The sequence below is a fragment of the Agelaius tricolor genome, unplaced genomic scaffold (assembly GCF_023055355.1).
Source record: "Agelaius tricolor isolate 1412-34295 unplaced genomic scaffold, bAgeTri1.0.p SCAF_19, whole genome shotgun sequence".
NCBI lineage: Eukaryota > Metazoa > Chordata > Aves > Passeriformes > Icteridae > Agelaius > Agelaius tricolor.
The window spans coordinates 8761210-8784173 of record NW_027269279.1 but is presented as its reverse complement, the minus strand read 5'-3'; the positions used below and the strand labels follow the sequence as shown (position 1 = coordinate 8784173).

Genomic DNA, 22964 nt, shown 5'->3' with positions numbered 1-22964 from the left:
TCTGGGTTTGGAATTGTTTTGTCTGTGTCCTCAAGTATGAGAGCTGGAGAAAGTAGAGGGAAAATAATTCTCTCCTGGTACCTGAGCAGCAGCAGGCACTGGACCTCCATATCTTGGGCACTTGTCCAGCAGAAACTCTGAACTGTTCTTGACTTGGGTGCAGAAGGCACTGAGCAGCTGTTGGAGAAGGAACTGCTGGGTTTTGCCAGTCTGGGCTGATTCTTGCAGCTGGAACTCTCCCATCCCCTCCCCACTGCCCCTTTCTGTGTTGTATTTGTTCCAGTTTACTGAAGAGACCCATTTAAATACTTGATTCTGTTTTTATTTCAGCTCTCTAGAAAATGGGTGCTTTAACAAAAGTCACAGTAAAGAGCAGTATCTCTGTGTGTATTGGACTGTCACACTGTCATGCTGGGATTCCTGAGGAGAGACCTGGGCACAGCTCTGGCCACAGACACTGGGAAGCCCAGGAAGCTTTTGCTTCTGTTTTGGTTTGTTAAAGCAACACCTGACAGGTGACCATGCCAGAGGCTCTGCAGCACCAGGGTGGCACATGCAGGAGACAACTTGCACTCAAGAGGAAAACCAGGAATGAACCATCAGGTCAACAGGTGAGATCCTGCTGCTTTCCTCATGTGCTGCAGGGATCAGAGAGGAGGGCGCTTCCAACCATGCAAACTCCTCATGGCCAAATTCAGTTTGGAAATGTTGGTGTCAATGTTTGGGCATGCCCTGCTGTGAGCAGCTGCAGTGGGGATGCTCCAAGGCCTGGGCAGAAGGGGTGATGGATGCTCTGCTGCCATTCCCAGCCATGGTCCTGTCCTGCACCGCTGAGCCCCTGCTGGAGCTGGCTCTGCTCTGCAGAGGGAGGGGGTGGATCTGATCCCCAGGGTGACAAAGGCAGCCTGTGCTCTCCTGCCTCCTCTTCCCTCCTGCCCCAGTGTTTGTGCACTTTGGATGATGAGCTCCAGCTGCCTTGGAGTCCACAGCTGTGTAGGAACAGTGCCTGGGTGAGCAGTCCTTAAAACATTGACAAAATACAACATTTGTTCTGCCTGGAGCTTAGCATCAACTGCAAACAGTTAAGTTTCCTTGCTACCAGTTAAATTCTTCCTTGCTGTCCATAAAATCTTTTTGGCTTTTAAAAATAATCTGTGTAATCTTGAAGTATGATAGATATTTGGGCTCCATTTACAGTATAAATTAGGAATGCTGTGGTCTTTCTCTTTTGACTTGTTTGCTTTTATACCAGAAAAGTATTTAAGTCCTGACTGGCTTGTTTTCAGCAATCAAGTGAGGTTTTGGTATCTGGAAACATAATGGAAGTGGAATTGCTGAGTTTCCTATGGAAATAACATGTATCCCAAGTTACCCCTTTCCATCTACTCACTGCAGCTCTGGCTCGAACAAGCTTTGCTTGAGTGTCAGGCATTTTTGAGAGAAACCAAAATAACTCAATTATGAGGTCAATTATTCCTGATGGTGGTGGTGCTATGGGTGAGTCATGCAAGGCCTGATTCTTCCATCAGTCTGTAGAATAGTCCCTTCTGAGCTATTAAGTGTTCTGGAGTATCAAATTCTGCTATCCGGCCATTTTCCAAGACTAAAATCCTGTGAACAATAAAAGAAATGTAAGTTTGGGATTACAACAGCACCTATAATAAACTTACTAATTTCTAGTTAGTTTTAAATTAAGTTTCAGTACTTGCTGGTTATTCAGCCAAGCTTTCCAACAGCTTTTCAGCTGGGAAACAGTGCTGGGATAGAAAGGGTTTCTGATGAGTGACTGTTCAAGTGCTGAGTTTGGGAGGAGGGGTTTTTGCAGCTGAGATTGGGGTGAGATTTGTGAAGGGGTATTGGGTGTTTTAGTGTCACAGCTCTCAGGTGACCAAGGAGCTGTAGTCATGGTTTGCTGTCAGTGGGGGTGGAGGGCTGTGACACAGCAGGAAGGGCTCTGTGTGGGAGTGAAGGATCTCTGATTAAACTGCTGGTGCCCTGCTGGTTTAACAGAGATCCTCCAAACTCCGAAGCAAAGTTTGGAGGTTTAAACACCAAGAGGACAGAAATGAGTTGCTGTTCAGCAGCACAGTGGGGTGTCAGTCACAGCAGCTGCCTGAGTGAGTGCTCCCCTGCTCAGAGGGGTCCTGACCTGTCACAGTCCAGCACAGTGTTCACCCGGTGAGCCACTGTCAGCACCGTGCTGTCCCTGAACTGAGTCCTCAGCATGGACTGAATCTGGGCATCAGTCTCTACATCCACTGCTGCTGTGGCCTCATCCAGAACGAGGATTTTGGCTTTCTGCAGGAGTGCTCTGGCCAGGCAAAGCAGCTGTTTCTGACCAGTGCTGCAAGTAGGAAGAGAGATGGTAAACTGAAGGCAGTAGTCACTTTTTCTTGGGGTCAGAACAGATGATTCATTTGAAATCAGTAATGAAAAGGTGATTGTTCCCTTTCTCTGAAAGAGTGATTGAGGCTGGTGGCACTGCAGGTAGGTAACAGCATGAAGCAGCCTAAGGGAGGGAGGGGAAGGTATTGCTATGGCACCCAGAAGAGCTGCACTTGGAACATATTGCAGGGTTTTAAGTACTGCACAAATGCAAATCACCACAATGATTGAGTCCAAAAGGTCTTCCTTAGTGTCTTAGGATTTGATTTCATGCTGCTAAACAGGACAGGAATGCAGCAATTTGCAGTCTGGACATCATTAATGATTTTTTTTTTAATAAAGGAATTAGTCTCCTTATCCAACCAGCTCTGTTCTCCTAGCCCAGGGGCTGGCACTGCCTTGCCACTGCAGATAAAAGGTACCTTAGGTTTTCCCCTTGGTCAGTGCACTTATATTCCAGCTGCTCTGGCAAATCTGCAACAAAGTTCTTGAGCTGAGTCAGTTCCAAAGCTGTCCAGATGTCTGCATCAGTGTATTGGTTTAATGGGTCGAGATTCATTCTTAGGGAGCCAGAAAACAAAACTGGATCCTGAGCACAGAGACAGTACAAACAACTCCTGAAATGAATTATAAAAATGAGCTCTTGGGTCCTGCCTGCTGGGTGGGAATCTGTGGCTGATGTTATATTGAATGGCAGATGAACATGGCATAGAGGTTATTTCCCACTTGGAAATTGCTCAATGTCCCTCCTCTCACAGAATCTTTATAAACCCTTTCCAGGTATTCAAGACACTGCTCAAATATTTTGGAAATGAGTTTCATACCTGGGGAATGAGAGTGATCTTGGTTCTGAGGTCATGCAGACCTAGTTGGGCAATGTCCTGTCCATCAATGAGGATGGCTCCTTCTGCAGCTTCCACCAATCTCAGCAAGCCCACAGCAAGGCTGGACTTCCCAGCTCCTGTTCTGCCAGTTATGCCAATCTGAAAATGCAATGGGAGGACTTTGGTTTGGATGTTGATTGTTTTCTCACAGGTGGGCAAACATGTTGTGTAGCTCCTCTTGGCCTTTTGATGGGAGACAGTTTTGCACAGATCAGATCTTTAGGGTTGTTTGTGATTCACACTGTCTGGCAATACTTTCTTTAAATGGAAGCATTTATAGGTCACAATTGTTTTGTAAGAAAAGGAATCACAAAAGGCTTTGAAGGGAAGAATAATTACAAGACTTAGTTTGAACAGGGCCTTGATGTGGAGCTAGACTGAAAAAGTGGAATTCCTTTGCTGTAATAAGCTGGACGAGGTGTGCAGTGTGGGAGATGGGCTCCTGCTTTCCTGCAGCTGCAAGGCTGCTGCAGCTGGGTACAGGCAGGGGCTGGATGCCCTGGATCTGGTCAGTGCCCAGCCCTGCTCACACTGCTCAAGGAGTGGTTTTTACCTTCTCGTGCCCGTTGATGGTCACACTGACACGCCTCAGTGCTAACTCCAAACCTGGCCTGTAGCACAGGCTGTAGTTTCTAAATTCAATCCTTCCCTCAGTGGGCCAAACTTGCCCTTGAAGTTTGCTATTCAGAGTCCAAGGTGCCTGAAGAGATGGAAAAAAACACCAGTGTTGAAGGCTGATTTAAATTACCCAATCAAGGTGTCCTCATGAACTTAAATTACCCACAGGTGTCTTCATAAGCTTCCCATTCCAGTATTGCCAATCAAGTGGCAATACTGGAAAGGGAAGTTCATGGAAGACACCTGTGCCAACTGTCCCCCAATGTCTTTGCAGCTTCCAAACCAAAAACAGGCCTCTAACTTTCATACTACAGATGTTGTTGTTGCTGCTTCATGTTGTTTTTACTTTATCCAGAGTTGCTGGTTGGATTTTCTTTACTGAAAATGGGGATGAACGTTTGCTTGCATGTCAGAGTTCTGAAACTGAGTGGTTCAATAAAAAAAATTTATATGACCCTATAAACAGGGCTGTGAAAGCCTTCTCTCTCAGGGCAGCATATGGAGATATAATTTTAATGATTACAGAACAAAAATTACTGCGCTGGAAACTTTTAGCAGTTAAAAGGCTATCTAGGAGCCATTACTTATCAGTGAGTTGCATCTGAAGTCACATAATAAATACTCCAAATATGGGCAGGAAATGTCTCATTCCATGAGTGTTAACAAGTGAAGCTATTTTAATGGCAATCCAGTGCATAACTGTCCTAAGGAAATAATGATCTGAGGTTATAAAACAAGTCTAGTCAGTTGGATAAACCCCAAATGCTGCAGTTCTCTAAAGGAAACATGACTGGCCTTTCAGAAGGGGAAAACTAGAGGTTTTTCAGGTGGAACAGAAAAGTTACTCATTGAGTTTGCAGAGATGTTCAGCTGCTTCTAGTAAGGTCAACAGTGGATTAGCTACCTCCTTAGGAGTCCTCAGGTATTCCCTCACTCTCTCCACAGCAACAGTGTTGTTCTCTAGCTCTGTCCAGGAGCGAACCATCCAGTTCAGAACACCAGTTATCTGCCACAGTGGAACAGAAGCATTAGGGAGACAACATGAGGCCTGACCTGTGCTCAGGAGCTACCTGGTACTTTGTCTTAGTGTTTATTTCTAAAGATCTCCTCATCAGCTAATTATATCAGAAATTAGATTACATCAGAAAACCTTAAAATGCTAAAGTGAAAGCCAGGTCCTGCCATAGCCCTTTCAGCATGTTTATAGAGAATGAAATGCTACTGACTTGGATGCTCAAAGATGGTGTAGCTATTTCTTAGGCTCTTGTGCAACTAGTCTACAAGCAGGTAAGACAGGTTCTGAAGACCTTGCTTCAGCTGCCCAGGGCTTGCTTTGACTTATATTGTGAGTTCAGGTGTAGGAGGAAGAAGATGGCCCATACATGTGTTTATGAGGTTCTTTCCCTAAGGGGCCATGTGCTCCAGATGCTCTGGATTTCAGCAATGACAGCAGGATTTGGTAGGAAAAGGCATCTAAAAAGGCACAGAAATAGTTCATAACAGAAATTAAAATGCAGTTGCTTTTGATAAAGGCAAGCATGGTATTATTTCCCCACTGGGTTACCTGGAGAGCATAGGACAGGGAGAAGCCAGCAGTTCCTGGGCTGAGCCGTGTCCTGCCCATGGCTGCAAACAGGGCTGCAAAAAGCACGAGGCCATTGCCCAGGAACTCCAGGTTTGTAGCAAGCCACCTGCAGGAGGAGGGAGCACAGAGCTGTTGCTGGGTGCCCTCTCCCTTTCTCCCAAAACACGATTTCTTTACAGAACACTCATGGAGCTGCTGGGCAGATTTGTACCTGTCAGCAACAGCTCCAGGGAAGCAAATTCGCTGGTTCTCATCCACTAGGAAATTGCTCTTTGAAATAAACCTCTGCTGGTCTTTGTGAGCACGGATCACACTGCTGCCTTGGAAGGTTTCTGAGATGTGGGAGTAGATGGGTGACCTGCTGGCAGCCTCCAAGCGCCTCAGCTGGCAGGAGGTGCTGACATAGAAGTGCTGGGACAAGGGGAAAGGAAGGGAGAGTCATTAAAAGGCTTGTGCCTCTGTGGAGGTACTCCAGAGGAAATTTGGGAAGGCCTCAACAAGTGCAACAGTACTGTCCTTGTGTTACAAAACCTTTCATGCATGCAGGACATGCCCCTAAAAGATGAGGCAGTGTTCCTACCTCTGTTATGTCCTGCCTTTATTAGGAATAATCCTAACTGTTTCTAATTCCTAATATTCCTAATTCAGCTGGGGCAAAGGAGCCAGGGTGCTGTGAACCCACAAAACCTCTACTCTCAGTTTCTCCTGCAGCTGAGCCCTTTGCTCAATGGAGAACAGAGATGTACTTGCCCCTCCCTAATGCTCAGTCTTGGCTGGCAAATGTGGATATATTAAAAAGTAGTATAGGAATTCTGCAGGAAAGGAAAAATGCTTTTTGTCTTCATGTGATTCACACTAATGGAGATGAGGGATATAGCCTCGGTAGGATTTGTTTTAGACATCAGAAAAGCACAAGCCTGTTTGTGAGGGCTCTGGGGTGCTTTGGAAGGGCGAGGTGATGTGGGAAAGGGACTGACATTAATCTTGTTCAGATGTGACTTGAGATTATGAAACTGATTTCTGCATGCCTTCCCTCCTAAGAAATGGAAGGAGGCTTTCTGCAGGGCTGTGCTGCTTCAGCCACTCCTGTGTGTGCACCTGTGAGCTCCTACCTGGAATGCTGCATAAAGAACAGTCAAGGCTACTATGGCCATTGCTGCCCATGGTGTAGCCACCACAACCACCAGGTAGATCTCCAGTAAGCTGAACAAGAATCCCAGCACAGACTTGAGCTTGTCAGGGATGACAGAATCAACAGCATCCATGTCTCTGGAGAAGCGGTTCAGCAGGTGTCCGGTGGGTGTTTGCTCAAAGAAGAGCATTGGACATCTCATGACATTGCTCAGCAGCTGCAGGAAGAGCTGGTGTGAGGCTAACACACCCCCCAGCAGCACTGCTGCTGTGCAGGCAAACCTGCCAAGGGCTGTAAGAGAAAAGAGTTTATTATTGCTAGGTCTGAACAAACCCACCTTGGAGTTCTCCTTAGCAAGATGGTGGTTTCCAGTTACTCCTGTGAATGCTGCACCAGTGTGCATTCAGGAAGGTGCAACAGGCATTAAACCCCTCTTTAGCAGGAATTAAACCAAGCCTCAGAGTTGCAGGGTAAGCTGCCCTTTCTGCAGGGTAGTTAGAGTGGCCAAAGACCTTCTAAGCCAGCTTGATGGGGGGCATGGATTCAGGAACTTAAAACATGCAGGACAAATTATTCATTCATCACAAAATAAGCTTGACTGGGATTACTTTAAATTGCTCAGAGATATTTTTTCTTTTTAAATAGAGTGACCAAAAGAATGGTGGCTATTTAAAAAGAAAAAGATAAATGTAGAAGTCCAGAAGTTTCTCTTCTCTCTCTTTTATGTGACTTAAGCCAAGATTTCATTCAGCATAGCAGTGTGAGGGGCAACAATTCAGCATGGAGAAGAGCCCCACTTGAACTTTGATATGATTAATTTATGCTGGAAGGATGAAAAGAGATAAAAAAGAAAAACCTTTAGGGTTGGAGCTAAAAGCCCAGGAAGCTGAAAGCCCAAGGGTATGCACTTGTTTATATTCTGAGAACACATCGTGGATATGGGACAGGGAGCTGGGAATACAGAGAATTAGGCGAGCAACTTCAACACACCTTGAACCACTCCTAAAGCACCAAAGACTCCAAGTCTGAGCTCTGTGAGCTGCTGTGTCCCATTGTGCACGGGGTCATCTGCCCAGAGGCTGAGCCAGTAGCCCCTGGAGAAGGCCACAGCCTGCTGGCAGGTGAAGGACAGCAGCACATACACACACAGCACCTGGCCTGCTGCCTGCAGGTAGGCTCCATACACCCCAGCTCTGACCTGCATGTGGGCAGAAAGAGCAGGAGAAGAGGCTGTTAGCTAAAAAAAGCAGCTCTGAAGCAAGGAGTGATTTATAATGGGATTTCTCAGTGATAAGTCACAGTCACAGCAACCGTGTTGATTCTTGTTTTGTTTTCCTCATGGATGAGTAATGAAGGCATAGTTAAAGAAATCACTGATGAATGATTATTATCAACTGATCAATGTTATGCAATAGGCTCATGTTACTTCTGCAATACATGGAAGGCTTTCTTTATGTCAGGCAGTGGTTTTCCTGTGTGCTGGTGTGAGAGAGAACTGCCATGTTCACACTGGGTGCTCGTGTGGGGAGAGGAGATCCCAGTCTGGCTAGTGCTGGCTCCCTACAGAAAAAGCTGCCTCTTTTGGGGTTTCTGACTTCTTGCTCTCATTTCTTCTCAGTCACAGGGCACACTGGTACAGCTCAGCTGGCTGCCCTGGCTGTGGTTTAGCTGAGGCAGGGAGCTGGCCTGTCTGCCATGGGTGTGTTATCCCCATGGAATGTGTCCTTGCCCCTGCAGGAAGGCTCTGTGCTTACCCTGCCATGCTGAGTTCTCTCTGCCTTGGTTAATCCTCCACTGGTGGCTGCAGCACTGGTGCAGTCTGGGCTCACAGGAATGGTCTCTCTTCCCACAGCAGATTTTACTGAATCACCACTTCATGAAGAAAACAAAAATCCTTTCAATTTTTAGCCACCCATCCACCTTTAAATCCATGCCTATTTTAAGGGCTGCAGTTTTCAGGCTCCTCAAGAGTGTCCCCAGCCACCGTCCACGTTTGTCACAAGGACTGGGCTCTGTCAAGCAACTGAGGAGCAGGAAAAAGCATTCACTCTGAGGCTGGTTTGGGATCAGTCTGATCTTACAGCCCCACAGGGAAGTGATCAGCACCCAAATGTATCAAGGAGCCTGTACTTGAGCTCTGTTGTGCCTCCTTGTGAAATACAGAAGAAATGTCAGTCAACTTTTACATTCAAGAGCAGGTTTTTACCTATTCTTGAGTTTTGGTTATTTGTTCTTGTTATTTATTTACAGATCAATCCTAAACCTCTATCATACTCAGTAAGAGCCTCTATGTAGGCTTATATGGGCTTTTGGAGTAAATTCTTCAGCATCTGAGATTGCTTTAAGCTTACCTGAGGGGTTTCTGCTGAGATGGACCATTCCCAGTGGTTATAGTGTCTTTGATGTCTCCCAAAGCTGTGAAATAAATGTATTATGATAATAATAATTCACGATTTTATAAAGCATTTTCGAAATGCTTTATAATCCTGTTTTGTCCTATACAGCCTTTGAAAGACTAGTAATATATGGAGGAAAGATTCATTTAAAAATTGTTTCTAGAGGTAGAAATCTCAAGGTGAGGCTTGAAGAATAGCACATACAGTGGGTAATAGTTTACTGCTTGATTATTTGTCTACTAATATGGATTCAAGAATCAATTTTGAGGTGATGAGTCAGCTGATTTGACAGCCATATTTTTCCCCACACAAAGCAACACCTTACTGTGATTGGATCTCTGCATTAAATGTCCCTAATAAAACAGATGTGATATGAAGGGAACAATTGACTGATAGACCTAGGAAGAATGATTCCAACCCATCTGGGTTACCTGGAAAACCAGCAGGTGCCTTCTCTTCTGCAGTAACATGTGAACGAAGAAAATCTGCAAAGGCTCCATTTCTCTGTAGAAGTTCTTGGTAGGAACCAGTTTCTGAGATCATTCCATCCACCAGAAAAACAATGTTGTCCACTTGAGGCAAAATGTTAATTGTGTGAGTCACCAGCACACGAGTCTGCTTGGATAAAGAGCGAGCAGTTACAATTGTTCTGCTGTCAGTACTGGTATCAGTAGTTCAGGATCAAATTTAGGCCTCAAAAATTCATCAGCCTGAATGGAATTAAAGGGTATTTCCTTTTATTTATAATTCTGAGCATATTTGCACAAATAATTGGAGGAAAGGATGTAAGAAAAGTAATTTTTCCCTAGATAAATTGGCATATTTTGCATTTCTAATATACAGTCAAGTCCTTTGAGTATACCTTATGTCTGGTACATTGTTCTTAGAAAGTCATTCTGTTTCAATACAATAATGATTTTCTGATACTTGCAACTAATCTCATGGAGAGAAAGGTATTTATAATTATATGTTTGTTTTAATTGGACTTTGTAATGCCAGAAATGGCCTTCTTCCTGTTTTCCTTCTATAATGTGAAACTGAATCAAGTGTTTCTAGGCAATTTACAATATGAATCCAAAAGAGCTGCCCTAGCATTCCTTCTCATGCAACCATGTTTTGTTTTCCAGAAGCTTGACAGCAGAGGAATACCAAGGAAAAACAAAACACAATCAGTGCAAAAAGAATGGAGGAGAAGTGTTTAAGTGATGCACCTTTGGGTGATGATGAGAACAGTAAAGGTGCCACTGAACTATCCAAAAGTAAGGGGATTAGACATCATGGATATAGAATTTGGAAGAGATCAGGCAGCTCCTCTGAACTGTGCTAGAAGTAAATCTCAAAAGGAGGGAAGGATGTGGACAGAAGACCAAAGAACTGTAAACCTGCAGTGAAAGTAGGGCTGGCACTAGGCATGTGGTTTGCATGAGGATAAAGACAGCCTCCCTCCTCCTAAATGAGATTCCCTGCAGGACTGGCAGGTGCTGTGTGGCCTGCAGAGGTTCCCCAGTCCCCTGCTGCCACTGCAAAAAAGCATTTGTGAGCCTTTGATAAACTGAGCAACCCACCCTGCTGGAAACATTCTGGGGGCTCTGCTTAATTAGAGGCATTGTGCAAGTGTTTACAGCTCAGGTTCATACACACCTTGTCCTTCAGTAAACCATTGGGCCCAAGAACATGTTCAAAAATGTGCTGCCCAACATGGGCATCCACAGCAGCCAGGGGATCGTCGAGCAGGTAAATCGCAGCCTGCTGGTACACGGCCCGAGCAAGGCTCACTCTCTGCTTCTGCCCCCCAGACAGATTGATTCCCTGGAAAAGATATTGACTCTGCTTATTTCAAAGCTACAGCATATTTCCCAACTGCTGACTTCCTTTTACACTGATGTTTTGTGACTTCCTTATTTTCAAATCAGTGCACCTCCCTCCCTCCCTCCGTCCCTCCAAACAGGGCTCTTGCAGAGGAAGTCTCTTGAACAACTCTTTCCTGCAAAAGAGCACCCAAGAATAACCTGGATATATTGATTTTTCTCTTAAACAGCTCTTATTTCTCTCATTAGGCTGTCAGAAGGTGGGCTTAAATTAAATCATGGCCTAATTTTCCAGAAATTCCTGGGCACCTGCCTCTGGTGAGTTTAGGCTTTTTTTGTGTTTTCATCACAGCTCCCAAAGCTGTAGTTACTCAGGGGTAGATGTTTTAAGCAGGACACCTGAAGTTGTAGCTACTCAGGGAAAAGTTGGCCAAAACATAAAGCCAAGGCAGTACCTTTTCTCCTATTTCACTCTTCTGCCCTGCAGGGAAGGTCTCCAAATCAGGGTGCAGTGCACAAGCCTCTGTCACTCTATTGAACCAGGTTTCATCCATCTCTTTCCCAAACAGAATGTTATCTTCCACTGAAGCATTTAGAACCCAAGCTTGCTGGGGGACATAAGCTGCAGTGTCCTATAAAAGTGGAAGAATGTTAGCAAACTTTTCCATAAGCTCAACTTGACACTGTGAGAACCCATCTTTGAAGAAAAGCTCTCTCAGTTGTGGAAATCTGGAATGATCATCAGCACTGAAAACTCTCAGAAGGCTTTGCAAAATATGAGTCTGCACTGTTACTGCCTTACAGGGGAGTGAACAGAGGTGCAAGTACAGGATGCAATTTACCAGGATGACACTTCAGGTCACTGTCAGAGGGAGAAATAGAACTGGATCTTTCAAGTGTTGTTCCACTCCTATTCACAAAGTTCAGGCTCATCTGAGAAGTCTGCAGCACCTTCAGATAACTAAATGTGGACTGATACAGCCTGTGTTAAAATTCAGCAGTAAATGGTTTTCCTGAGGTAAGTGGTGCTGTGGTTCATACCTTACAGCTCCTGAGAACAGCCTAATTAGAAGCAAATGCTGAGGGGAAAATTCACCTTCATGGTCACGCAGCCCTCGGTGGCCTCCAGCTCGCCCAGCACCGCTGCCAGCAGGGAGGACTTGCCAGCACCCACCTGGCCAACCACAGCCAGCAGAGAGCCCTGGGGCACACTCAGCTCTATGCTGGGGGAAAAAGATCATCTCTTACCACATTTAGATACACCTTCTGAAAGCAAGTAATTGTACTTACTATCAAAATTCTTGCTATTGTCAGGCATGTATTGTATTGAGTAAATCCCCTTATTTCATCCCTTCAGACACCTCCAACCAGAAAGTCTTCACCCACATCCCCATCTGAGTTTCATACCCAGATCCTCACTCTGGAGACAGGCTAGCCCAAACCCCTGGATGTAGAACACTCCTGAACATCAGAACTATTCAAAGTTTTTCTTTTCCAAAATGTCAATGCCTTTTGAAGTAAGCATGTAGTGATGTCATATATAATGTTTGCATTCCATCTGTTCTACTTTTTTGCCTTAAATCACTGTAATTTCATATTTGGGCTAGAAAACTGTATAAAGAAAACAGTCTCCATATAATAAGGCAACATCCAGATACAGGTACCTTCCCATTTATGTGCTCCTCAACATAAAAGCAAAATGATGTTTTATCTGATTTTAAAATTTTCAGAATTCAACACTGAATATGAAGCAAACTCAGAAGCCTCTGGATATTCCACCGTGGTTTCACTTAGGCCCTGAGGAATTAGCTCATCCAGCATCCACCCTGACCTACAGTACTGAGAGATGACTAAGGGTAAGTCTGTACCTTCTAAGACAAGGAGAAGTTTCTTTGCTCCAGCAAAAAGTCCCATTTCTTATGGTGATACTTGCCTGTACTAAAACATGAAGAGAGACAGACCACTTGTAAATGCAGAGATAGCTACAGAAATGTCCCAATTTATGTGATTTTATGTTTCAGTGTATATTTATGTTACCTAAAATCAACTTTTATTATGAAAAGAAGGGTTAATCACCAGATTAGATTTCATTGTTAGAAATAATGAGGCCAGAGAGATAAAGTGACAGTAAAGGGCAAATATTTTTCTCTTGACTATGGTAGACACCCTGAGTAGAAGCTGAATAATGGAAATTACTTCTCTTATAAGACAAAAATGCTAACATAAAAGCTCACCACAGCCAGAAGTGTTTCTGCTTGAGCTCTCAGGATTCAGTTCTTCCAGATTCAGAAAAGCTGCTAAACGGTTTAAGGAAACTTTGGCCTGAAATGAAGCAGCACACAGAAGAAAATAAGATTTAGAGTAGAAAGGGAGCAAAAACCCAAAGTGAAGACTCACTTTGAAGGTCCACTTAGAATACTGACTAGTGCTATGCTGCAGATGCTGTAGGCTTAGATGGCCAAAGGCAGCTCTTCCTTATGTTACCTGCCTTTATTTCCACTTAGCTCAGCAAAACCTCCATATCCTTCCCTGTGCTTCTGGTTCTGAAATTGGCACTTTTTCATCCAATTCTTCCTGCAATCTTTCCAGTGATTGCTTTGGTACATGAAAATCTGTGACAGTCTTAGAGTGTAAGAGGGAAATTAATTTCCTAATTTCTTACTGAACAGTGAATTGCTTTTCTCTCTGGCCTGGACTAGCAGGGTCTCCCCTATGGAAATTTTGTTCCACCTGTTCTGATTTCCGTGATTAAAAACAGAACTGGAAGCCCCTCTGAGATCTAATGGTGCTTGTGCTGAGCTACAAAAGAGTTAGGAGTAATTCTTGTTGACTATTTTGTCAATATAAAGGAGCCTTTCTGAAAAGCAATGCCACAGTGTACCTTTAGCTGCAAGCCCTTGCACATCACCAATTCACAGTGGCTATTAAACAGCTGATGTGCAGAGCCCTAAGAAATCCCTACCTTTACCATAACCCCCTGTTAATGGGGTTATGTAAAAACCCCTTATGGCCAAAGGAAGAGGAACAGGGCCTGCAGTTAACCTGGACAGCAGCATTGATGGAGAAGGGCAGGAAGGAGTGGGCAGTGTTGAGGATGTTGATCAGTGTCAAGGACACAAAGGCCTTCTCAGCATCCAGCACGTGTGTGTTGTCCACCAGGGTGTAGACAGCAAACATGACAAATGTGATCTGAAAGGGAGAAAAGGACAAGCAAAGCACTTGTTTCAGAATGGTTCAAGGGTGACAGGCCCTTCAAGACTCTGGGACCCATCTGGTTAAATCCAGGCTATCCCCTCTAGGTGCCTGTCCTGCAGGTACCACAGGCAAAGGTCTGGTATGTTGGTGACAGAACCAAATTTGATCACTGGATGTTTGTTCTGCTTTAAGGAGGTTTTGGTGCAGCAGCCACAGCAACTCCTGTGACCTCCAGGCAGATATAATCTTTAGCTGTCCATAGGAAAAGTCTGTCCAGGCAGGAGTGCAAAGGAAAAGGGAAGTAACAGCATTTGTTTTATGTAGGAAGGTGATCCACTCACCAGGAAAGTTGATGAATGGAAAGAAACTAGGGATGCTGAGAAGAGAATCTGAGATCTTTTTAAGGCCTGAAGTTCTTGTTTTCGGATTCCTAATAATTTCTCCATGAAGGTTTTCTCCCAGCCATACAGTTTGATTACTTTAATGTTACTGAGAATTTCATTGGTGAGCTTGGCCCTCTCATCCTTATGTTTCATCTGGATTTCCTGTAATAAATGTTTGAGTTTTATCATTTAATAGGTTAAATGTTTAATGGTGCAATTATTCTGAAGAAAAATACCTTATTTCTGCCTCCAAGTCCTGAATAAATTTCCCTGCAGTTGAGCTGTGTATGCTGTTTTGCTTATGACTCTTCTAGGCTGGGAAATATTTTACTTATCATCTTCAGAGCTTTGTTTTTACTGGCAGTACATAAAAACAACAGAAAAGTAGGGCAAACATAGTAAAAAGGCTGAACATGGAAGAGCTAATTCTAAATTTCAAGAATTTTTGCAGGCTTCCAATCCTCCTGTGTTACTTCAGACAGTCATGATAAGCATGAATAAATATAAATAATCTCATAACTCAGTAAACCACTTCATTTTAATGAAGCAAAATATACCTGAAACTGACTCCTCTTCTTGGTGATCACGAAATTCAGAGGCAAAAGAAAGAGAAATACAGCAATTGCAGTCAAGGCAGATGGCCCTAGAAGCTGCCAGGAGAGAAAAGAAAAGAGAAGAAACTTCTGGTGATGGCTAGGCAAGACTGCCTTTTGTTCCCTTGCTTACCTTCCCTCTTATTTGAACTTGTGCATAACATCCCTCTGGCTAAGCCTTTACTGCAACCTTGCCTTTGCCTTTCCAGGGAGCTGTGCTCCTAAGCACTGTGGATTGTTAACTCTCCAAGCCGGATAACTCCTGTCATCAGGCTGTGCTGAATTTATTCGCTCCCTTGTTAGGAGCTGGATTGGTGCTGAAGGCGCCCCAGAGGCACGCTGGCAATTCAAGCCATTCCCGGCTCTCCTCATCCATCCCTGGATGCGTTCAGAAGGACATCTTGTGGCTGCCCTGAGTAAGCGACCCCAGACAACACCAGGTTTTCCTTAAAAACAAACCCAAACCCTCAGGCAAGTATTCCTGCAGCATAAATAGCCCAGCTTGTCTGCATGAGATGAAATGGTGGCATTATCCTGTGCCATTATCTTGGGACAGCTCTTGGATCCCAGGGATCATAACAATTATGTATCAACACTTGTTTTTTATGGGTTAGTTACATCTCCCTAGGGATGGCTGGAGAGGGGAGTAACACACAGAGTTACAGGTATTGTCTGCACCAATGGTCTGTGAACACCAGAAAAGAAAGTGTAATTATGCTCCAACCACATTGAACTTGTCAAGGTCATTAGAAAAGGGATGATGACTTCACCACAGTCTGTACCAGGGCTACTGATTTTCAGTCACAGCATCCTGCCAGGCACCAGGCACAATCCATCCTGGGTAGTTAGGGAAGGCCTCAAAGGCCTCTGGAAAGCTCCTGTGAATCACCTGTCTCTGTACTGCTCATGCTTCCATTGGCCAAGAACAGGGACTAAACAATTGGGCTCTGTACTGCTGAGAAAAGATTACCATCCATTATTTCTAATTCAGGTTTTGCTCTGTCCTTGCTGAACTCCTTGATACCTATGAAATTCAAAGTATCCAATACTCTTTCTGAATGGCATGTAACTTTGCTTCAAGCTCTTTCACTGGTCTGGTGGTAACCAGGCTTCAGGATGAAGTATGTCAAGTTGCTATTTCAGACCATTCCCCATTATGTTCTGGACTGTGCCAAGGAGCTGGAACTGGGCTTTCAGCCTACACTGGGCCACCACCTTTTGGTTGTAAAGAGAAGTGACACGAAAATCTGAAGCAGAAGTTTATCAGTCAGCTCACAATAACCATACTCACAGACTCCTAAAAGGGACTGAATGCTGAATATACAGGTGAGAAGATGAACTGAAGGATCAGACAAGGATTCTGTATCAATGAAAATATCTTTCAGAAAGAAAAGTGAATCCAACAGGCTACAGAGCTAAGAAAAATACGGCAATTTCATGTAATTCAAACTAGTAAGTATAATTTTGAAACCTCATTTTTCCTTTGATATTTAGAATAGAAAGGGATTGATAAATACAGTCATATTTTACCTGCCACAAGAAGACAAAGCAGATGATAATCCGAATAGGAGCCAGCCAGGTCCCATTAAAATAGATAATCAGATCCATTAGCTTTTGCACATCAACAGATACCAGATTAACAATTTCACCTGTAGTTGCTGCTTTCCTTGAAGCATTTGACATAACCAGGATCTAGACCAGGGTAGAGAAGAAAGAAAAGACATAATCAAACAACAGCTTTGGTCCAAAAGTCAAACAACATTCTTTTCCTCACAGAGAACAAAGAGAGTGAGAAAAATGTCAAATCCCAGATATTGAAACCATGCTGCTACCGGGGCCAGGTGACTTCACTTAAGATGAAGCATTTACTCCTTTTCCCCAGCCGTCATCTACAGCATAAGGAAGTTCATGTTGATTTTTGCTCTTTCCTTTTCTTGGCTTTTCCTTCTAAAGCCAAGAAAAGGGAAGCTCTAAACAATGTAGGGAACCTCTAAACAATGTACCTGCCATGTACTGCTCAGAGATGAATATAGCACAGATACATCCTAAAACTAGTTTCTAATGACATCTCCCCTGACACTGCTATGGACAATGTACATCATTACTACTAAGGTAGGGCTAGCAAAAAGCAAGGCTGAAGAAGGAGCTGCAGGCTCACCTTCCTGTACACAAGGCCTGTCAGTGCAGTTCTCAGCCTCAGCCCCAGCACAAGGCACATGTACATGTAGCGCTGCTCAAACAGAGTCTGCAGGCAGCCCAGCAGGAACATGCTGAAGGCATAGAGGTAGCCAAGCCAGCTTGGGGCTGCCTCATCTTCAATGAACTTCAGGAAAAGGCTGCAGGACAGGAGGCAAATGTTGCTGAATCCACACAGTACTGATGAAATATCAGACAGACAAAAATAAACTGGCAGAAACAGCGGTGATTTTTCTGTATTCTTTCTGGCTGAGGTTTATCAATGAATAGCAGAAGAATTGGAATATATAACATCTTGTTTTTTGAAATCTAGCCACTCATGGTTTTGAGGCAATCTCTGATCTCAACATCCTCTCTGGGTAGACCTCATTTTCAGTGTTAAGGATGGCTCCTGATTTTCATGAATTTGTCACAAATATGCAAAGTGGTAGCTGTAACCTACAGTTGTTGTTGGCATTTCCAGAACTTCTAATCTGGACTAAGAAAGGGTTTTGCCCATGAAAATATATCATAATGCAGGTTGGTGTTGTACCAACAGAACCTACAAAGCATTTCATCAACTAACAAAGTTTTTTAAGATGTGTGGGATGCACAGGTGTTCTCTTTATTAGCCAGGGAACATGGAGCCTTAAGACTACAGCAAGTGGCAAGTGATGTGATATACAGAACCATCAAATAATTCCTGTTCTAGTGATGTTCTCAAAGGGCTTGGTGCATCCTGTCCTTCGCACTGCTGGAGCACAGCAGTGCAGACAGGTGTGCACAGCTTCACACAGTGGTTTTGTGTCTTTTCCTCCTGACTTGACAGTGGGTTTAGCACAAATGACACCTGAGCTCCCTTCATCAGCAAGAGAATTTCAAAAGGTCATTGTTTGTATGTCTGTGGGTGCTGACATACACATCTCTGAGCTCATGCACACAGCAATCTTGTTCATGTGACAGAAATACATCTTCTATGTGCACATACCTCAGCACCTTCGGGGTGGAGAACAAGAAGACATCACAGATAACTAAGCAGACAGTGCTGAGAAGGAAATAAGTTCCAAACATGCTCCAAAACATTCTCAGCAAGGGCCCGCTCTGATTGTGCTTGGATTGTAGGAGAGCCTCTGTCTCTTCAGCTTCTGCTATACCAGTTTCAGTTTTCTGACCCTTTTTAAATGTGGCAGACTCCATCTTCCTGAAGGAAGAAACAATGAGAAAGTTACCTACAACTGGAGAAAGCTTGGGAATTTTGTATCTTCAAAAAAATCACTAAATATCTCACACTGGATCTCATACCATGTCCAGTATAAAAGCTCATCAAAAACTGACCCCTCTCACAGAAAGTTAGTTCTGTGCTTCCAGGAGTGGAAGGATGTTCTCCAGCAGATTTTAACACTTAAAATCAGATTTTGCACAAAGGGACTGACACAGCAGTACCTGTGAGTGTATTTGCTTAGATCATCTAGAACTGCCCAGCTGAGCCCATGATGTGCTCTCCAGATCAAATACTCACTGCTGCCTTCTGCTGTGACACTTCTTCCACTCTCTTTCTGCCCAGGCAACAATTTCTTCAGAGCAGTCCTGTTTCCTCACTGGCCACAAGTCATCCACCCCCAAGGCCTGCTGAGAGCCCTTCCAGAGGAGCCTGGAGGACACAGACTGCAGTCAGGGGAGCACAGCAGGATCTGTGCTGTGTGTGACACTTTCAGAACACAGGAGCAGCAAGGCAGTGCACCACAGAGCACTGACATCACACCACCACTCAGGACTGTCCTGTCCCACAATGAACATGGATGGCCAGGAACAGCAGCTTTGCTTTAATCCCTAGGCTATTTTCTGTCAGCACAATGGGGATTTGCAAATCAGCAGTAATTTCTAATCCATACTGAGAGTCTTGGGTAGTGGAGTAGAAAGTTCATTTAACTTTCTCAGGGCTCCATGAAAGGCAGATGGACCAAGGGCTGGTAGGCAGAGAGGGCTGTGATTGGTGTACAGTGATCTTTTGAGATTGATGAGATCTATTTCAAGACTGGGAGGGCACTGGAGGGGTAGCTGGGAGGCAGAAGATAATTATCTAGAATCACAAATTTGCATTTTGAACTATTTTGAGAAAAGTAAATTGAATTTTTCTAATTTGATCTTGTGGGAATACCTCACAAGAGAAATAATTTAAAGAAATAATTTAAATCCTCATGCCATAAGCTAACTCAGGGGCTGAGCTATTTCCTACTGGCTGCCATCTACACCCTCTCTAATCTCTGATGCTGCTGCTTTTTTCTGATATTGTAGCAAAACCCCATCTTCTGTTTTCTTACCCAGAGAACCACCAGTATGTGATTTTGGAAAGAAAAGAGCTGCTGGCTTCTGGGCACTGATTCTGATGGGAGAGAAAACACGTGTGATATTTATTTATAGAAAAGGGCATGTGTCAGCTGAATGTAGTTCCCTTCTGTGCTTCCCCAGGAAAAGCAATCAGAGTTATCCCCCTCCCCATCCACTGAACCAGAGTTAAGTGTATTGTGGAGGCTCAATGGGATTGGAAGATTTTTAGGAATTTGACTTTGCATAATATCTCAGATGGAAGAACAAAGAATATAATTCCTCATACCCAAAGACATTTATTTTCATAAGCACAGAGTTTTTCACACTCAATATCACCGACAGAGTACTGCAGCACAGGAGAGCAGCACCGGGGGAAGCAATAGAAGCCCTATCCACTGGTTTCAGTGACAAGAAACATGAGTATGGATAGGCTTTTAGTTTTGAAAAGCTTACACAGAGAGACAGAGCACTGTTATCCCAAATTCTGCCAGTTGCCTTTTAAAACTGTCAGCTTTTTTACAGAATGATGCATCCTACATCACCCAGACACCCATGTGCCTGTGTATCCCCATGTATTCAAAACCCTGCTTCAGCCATGAAGCAAAGCATTAGGAAAAGCTACCTTATACTTACAGGATGGTTGTCAGCTTTAGAGAAGAAGGGAGGGTGATCAACTAAGCAGAATAACACAAGTTCTCCTAGCACCAGGCCAGCATAAAGGTAAGTTGTAACATGGTGGAAATGGTCTTCCAGGAAGCCCTAAGGAACATAACACTGGTGAAAATGAGGTAAGAACCTTCATGTTTAACCAGCAGAGAAAGAGCTTCTCATGTTCTACCTATGCAAATAAACAGAACATTTTTCTCAGCACATATTTTAAAAGAGGAATTTGATTCTCCCCCTTGCAGTCAATGAGACAAACCCAGCCCTGTTGTTAAGAGACTTTGTAGTCTGCTCATTAAAGGTATGTGATCTCACTTACTCTTTCCAGGGCATGCTGAATTTTGGAACTAAACATCACAAGTGCAGCCACAAATGAGAGCAGCCAGTAAATCAATAGGACCCCTGAAGACTGGATGCCCATCATTCTTTCTGCTTGGGTAAGGAACAAGGCAAGGACCTGTGAGGAAGTACAGATTTGTCTAAATAAATACCTGGTAATGGAATGCCAAACATTGTTATCAAATTAATGAATGCAATAGAGAAAACTCACATCTTGCCCAAACATTTCAAGATGTTCAGAGCTATAGTATTGTTCCTAAGAGGCTAACACTGAAAAGTTTTGTGTGCAATTTTGCACTCAAGAATGTCTACAGAGAAGGCAAATAATAAAATTACAATTGGGCCAACAGGCTGGAAGGACTGAGGCTATGAGGATGCAATGACAGAAGGGGAAAACAGGCACTGGTTTATTGAACAGAAATCACATTTCATTCTAAACCATATTAAATCACATCCTGTGGCTATGAGAAATGAAATCTTGTCTCATTGTTGTGAGACCTCTTTCTAAACCTTACTGAAACCTCAGCTCCTGCCAGGTGTGCTCTGCCCCAACTCCAACCCCCTGATGTGTCACACAGCAGAGAGGCACAAAGTGCATCCCCAGCCTTCTACTCCCCACCAGCCAAGTTTGTGCTCAGAGAAAGCAACAACCATGGGAAATACAAGCTCTGTCCCAGGAGGGCTAAGCTTGGCCATCTGCAGACAAACAAGGGAGGAATTACCGTTGTGATTCCCACCACAGCAGGGCTAATGAAGAGTGCTGGGGTCCGTGGGATTCCTTGGCTTTTCTCCCACACCATGAAGAAGACATTAGAAAAACACAGTATTACCAGGATGAATCCAAGGACCTGGGGCAGAGACAGAAAACACACACTGGAATGAACTAAAATGCTGGGACAATCTACCAAACTGATCCAAGCTGCCTGGGAAGTAAGACTGGAGGGGTGGAAGATCAAGTCTGGGATGGAGAATGTTATGGAAGTGTCAGGGAATCAAATGGAAATACAGGAAAGAAGATCTTATGACATATCTTCCTAAAACTTGGTTTATACTGACCTGAGCTGGTAAATGTCAAAAACCCCAGGAGAGATGGATCATCAGGAAAGAATTAATAATTTAAGAAATTTAAGCTCTGCATCAAAGTTGAGATAATTTAGGACCAAACCCTGTGCTTTACCCTTACCATTTTAGCTTTGAAGATGTGGGACATCCTGATGTAGCCTTTGTTTCTGTGCCGAAGGTACCAGTAGTAGAAAGGAAAACAGATCCAAAGATAGGCACAAGGGATCCAGGCAATGATGGAGCTCTCGAAGCACCAGCTCACTCCTGGGATGTTTGTAGGCCATGTCTGGTTCCAGTCCTGAAACAGAAACAATGCAGAAGTGAAGGACATGGTGCAGAGCAAGGCTGGGGACGGGAATTCCATGTCGGAAAGAGGAAGCAGATAATGACTCGCAAACTATTAGGGGAGTTTATCAGCCTCGGGGATGGAAATCTATGCGAGTCCGGACTGATGGACTCACTAGAGCCCTTTTAAAGGTAAATCTGTAGTGTGTTCGGGCTGGTGCTCACTCGCAGCTCAGCACATTTACTGCAGCCGAGCGGTCTGAGCGGTCTGTTGGGGCGAGCACCGTCCCGGGGAGGCAAAGTTCGCTCCGCGGCCGCCCCTGGCGGAGACAGCGCTGCCCTCATGGCGGAGCGCGGGCCGCGTTCCCTCAGTGCCGCACCCCGCTCCGGCCCCGCGGGGCTGCTCGGTGCCGCGGCCTCATCCCCTCATCCCTTCGTCCCTTCATCCCCTCATCCTCTCACTCACCCGGGGCGCGGCGGGGCCGTCCCCGGGCCCGCACAGCTTCGTGCCCGCATCCATGGGCGCTCCGCCCGGGACCCTCGGCCCGGGACCCTCGGCCGGTGCCCGACGGCGTTCCCTGGCTGAGGGAGAGCTCCGGTCACTCCGGGCGTGGGAGCGGCTGCTCAGAGCCCCGTCCCGCCGAGCTCGGCCTCGTCCCGCTGCGGCCAAAGTCCGGCCGCGGCAGCAGCACCAGCAGCAGCATCGCGCTCCCGGAGCCGCCGGGATCGCCGCTTATAGGAGCTCTCTAAGCACAGACACTGCGTGTATTTTAGAAAGGATTTTGTTTATTCTTTCCACAAATTCAGCACGCCGAGAGGGTAACACCAATATTTTTTTCACACGGTAAAATTTACATGAACACGCCCACCTAAGATAAATTCTCCGCCTACCTGATGCATATTTATATAAATGACATATAATTTTACGCAGTGCTTGAAACACAAAATTATTTTCTTTATTGAAAAGAATTCATTCTGTCGAAGTGACCTGGCACCAGCTACGCCTACAAAGGGTGCGAAGAGGCAGCTGGGGACGGATAATCCCGGTTGGAGGCATCACCGGGACGGGACCGGGATGGGGGCGGGTCCAGCGGGGCGTCCCCGGGCAGCGCCCGGAGCCCTCCGGGCCGGCA

At 44.8% G+C, this 22964-nt stretch overlaps 1 protein-coding gene and 1 long non-coding RNA gene across 2 annotated transcripts; one reads left to right on the top strand and one right to left on the bottom strand.

The window, feature by feature from the left end:
- Positions 1–300: 300 nt before the first annotated feature.
- ABCC6 (ATP binding cassette subfamily C member 6) lies at positions 301–22655 on the bottom strand. Its single transcript, XM_071444161.1, has 31 exons — positions 22298–22655; positions 21668–21844; positions 21207–21332; positions 20465–20602; positions 20116–20241; positions 19476–19537; positions 18674–18805; positions 18143–18355; positions 17138–17315; positions 16510–16671; positions 14944–15036; positions 14345–14548; positions 13851–13997; positions 13043–13130; positions 12677–12746; positions 11905–12031; positions 11264–11440; positions 10642–10809; positions 9432–9615; positions 8956–9019; positions 8359–8476; positions 7595–7802; positions 6585–6895; positions 5684–5883; positions 5452–5578; positions 4792–4893; positions 3823–3969; positions 3210–3368; positions 2808–2974; positions 2150–2344; positions 301–1611 (listed from the first exon to the last, which is right to left on the bottom strand). Exons 1-31 carry the CDS (start codon positions 22349–22351, stop codon positions 1503–1505), a joined length of 4533 nt encoding a protein of 1510 aa, XP_071300262.1. The 5' UTR covers positions 22352–22655; the 3' UTR covers positions 301–1502.
- LOC139598161 (uncharacterized) lies at positions 11242–18092 on the top strand. The gene is made up of 3 exons (XR_011681815.1): positions 11242–11826; positions 12539–12664; positions 15189–18092. It is a non-coding gene; the product is annotated as an uncharacterized lncRNA (long non-coding RNA).
- Positions 22656–22964: the final 309 nt, after the last annotated feature.

Coding starts and splice junctions, on each gene's coding strand:
- ABCC6 (XM_071444161.1), bottom strand. CDS start 22,351: ATGGATGCGGGCACGAAGCTGTGCGGGCCCGGGGACGGCCCCGCCGCG. Junction 8,477..8,955: donor TCTCAGCAGAAACCCCTCAG/GTAAGCTTAAAG, acceptor TTCTTCATGAAG/TGGTGATTCAGTAAAATCTG. Junction 2,975..3,209: donor AGATCACTCTCATTCCCCAG/GTATGAAACTCA, acceptor CTCTGTGCTCAG/GATCCAGTTTTGTTTTCTGG.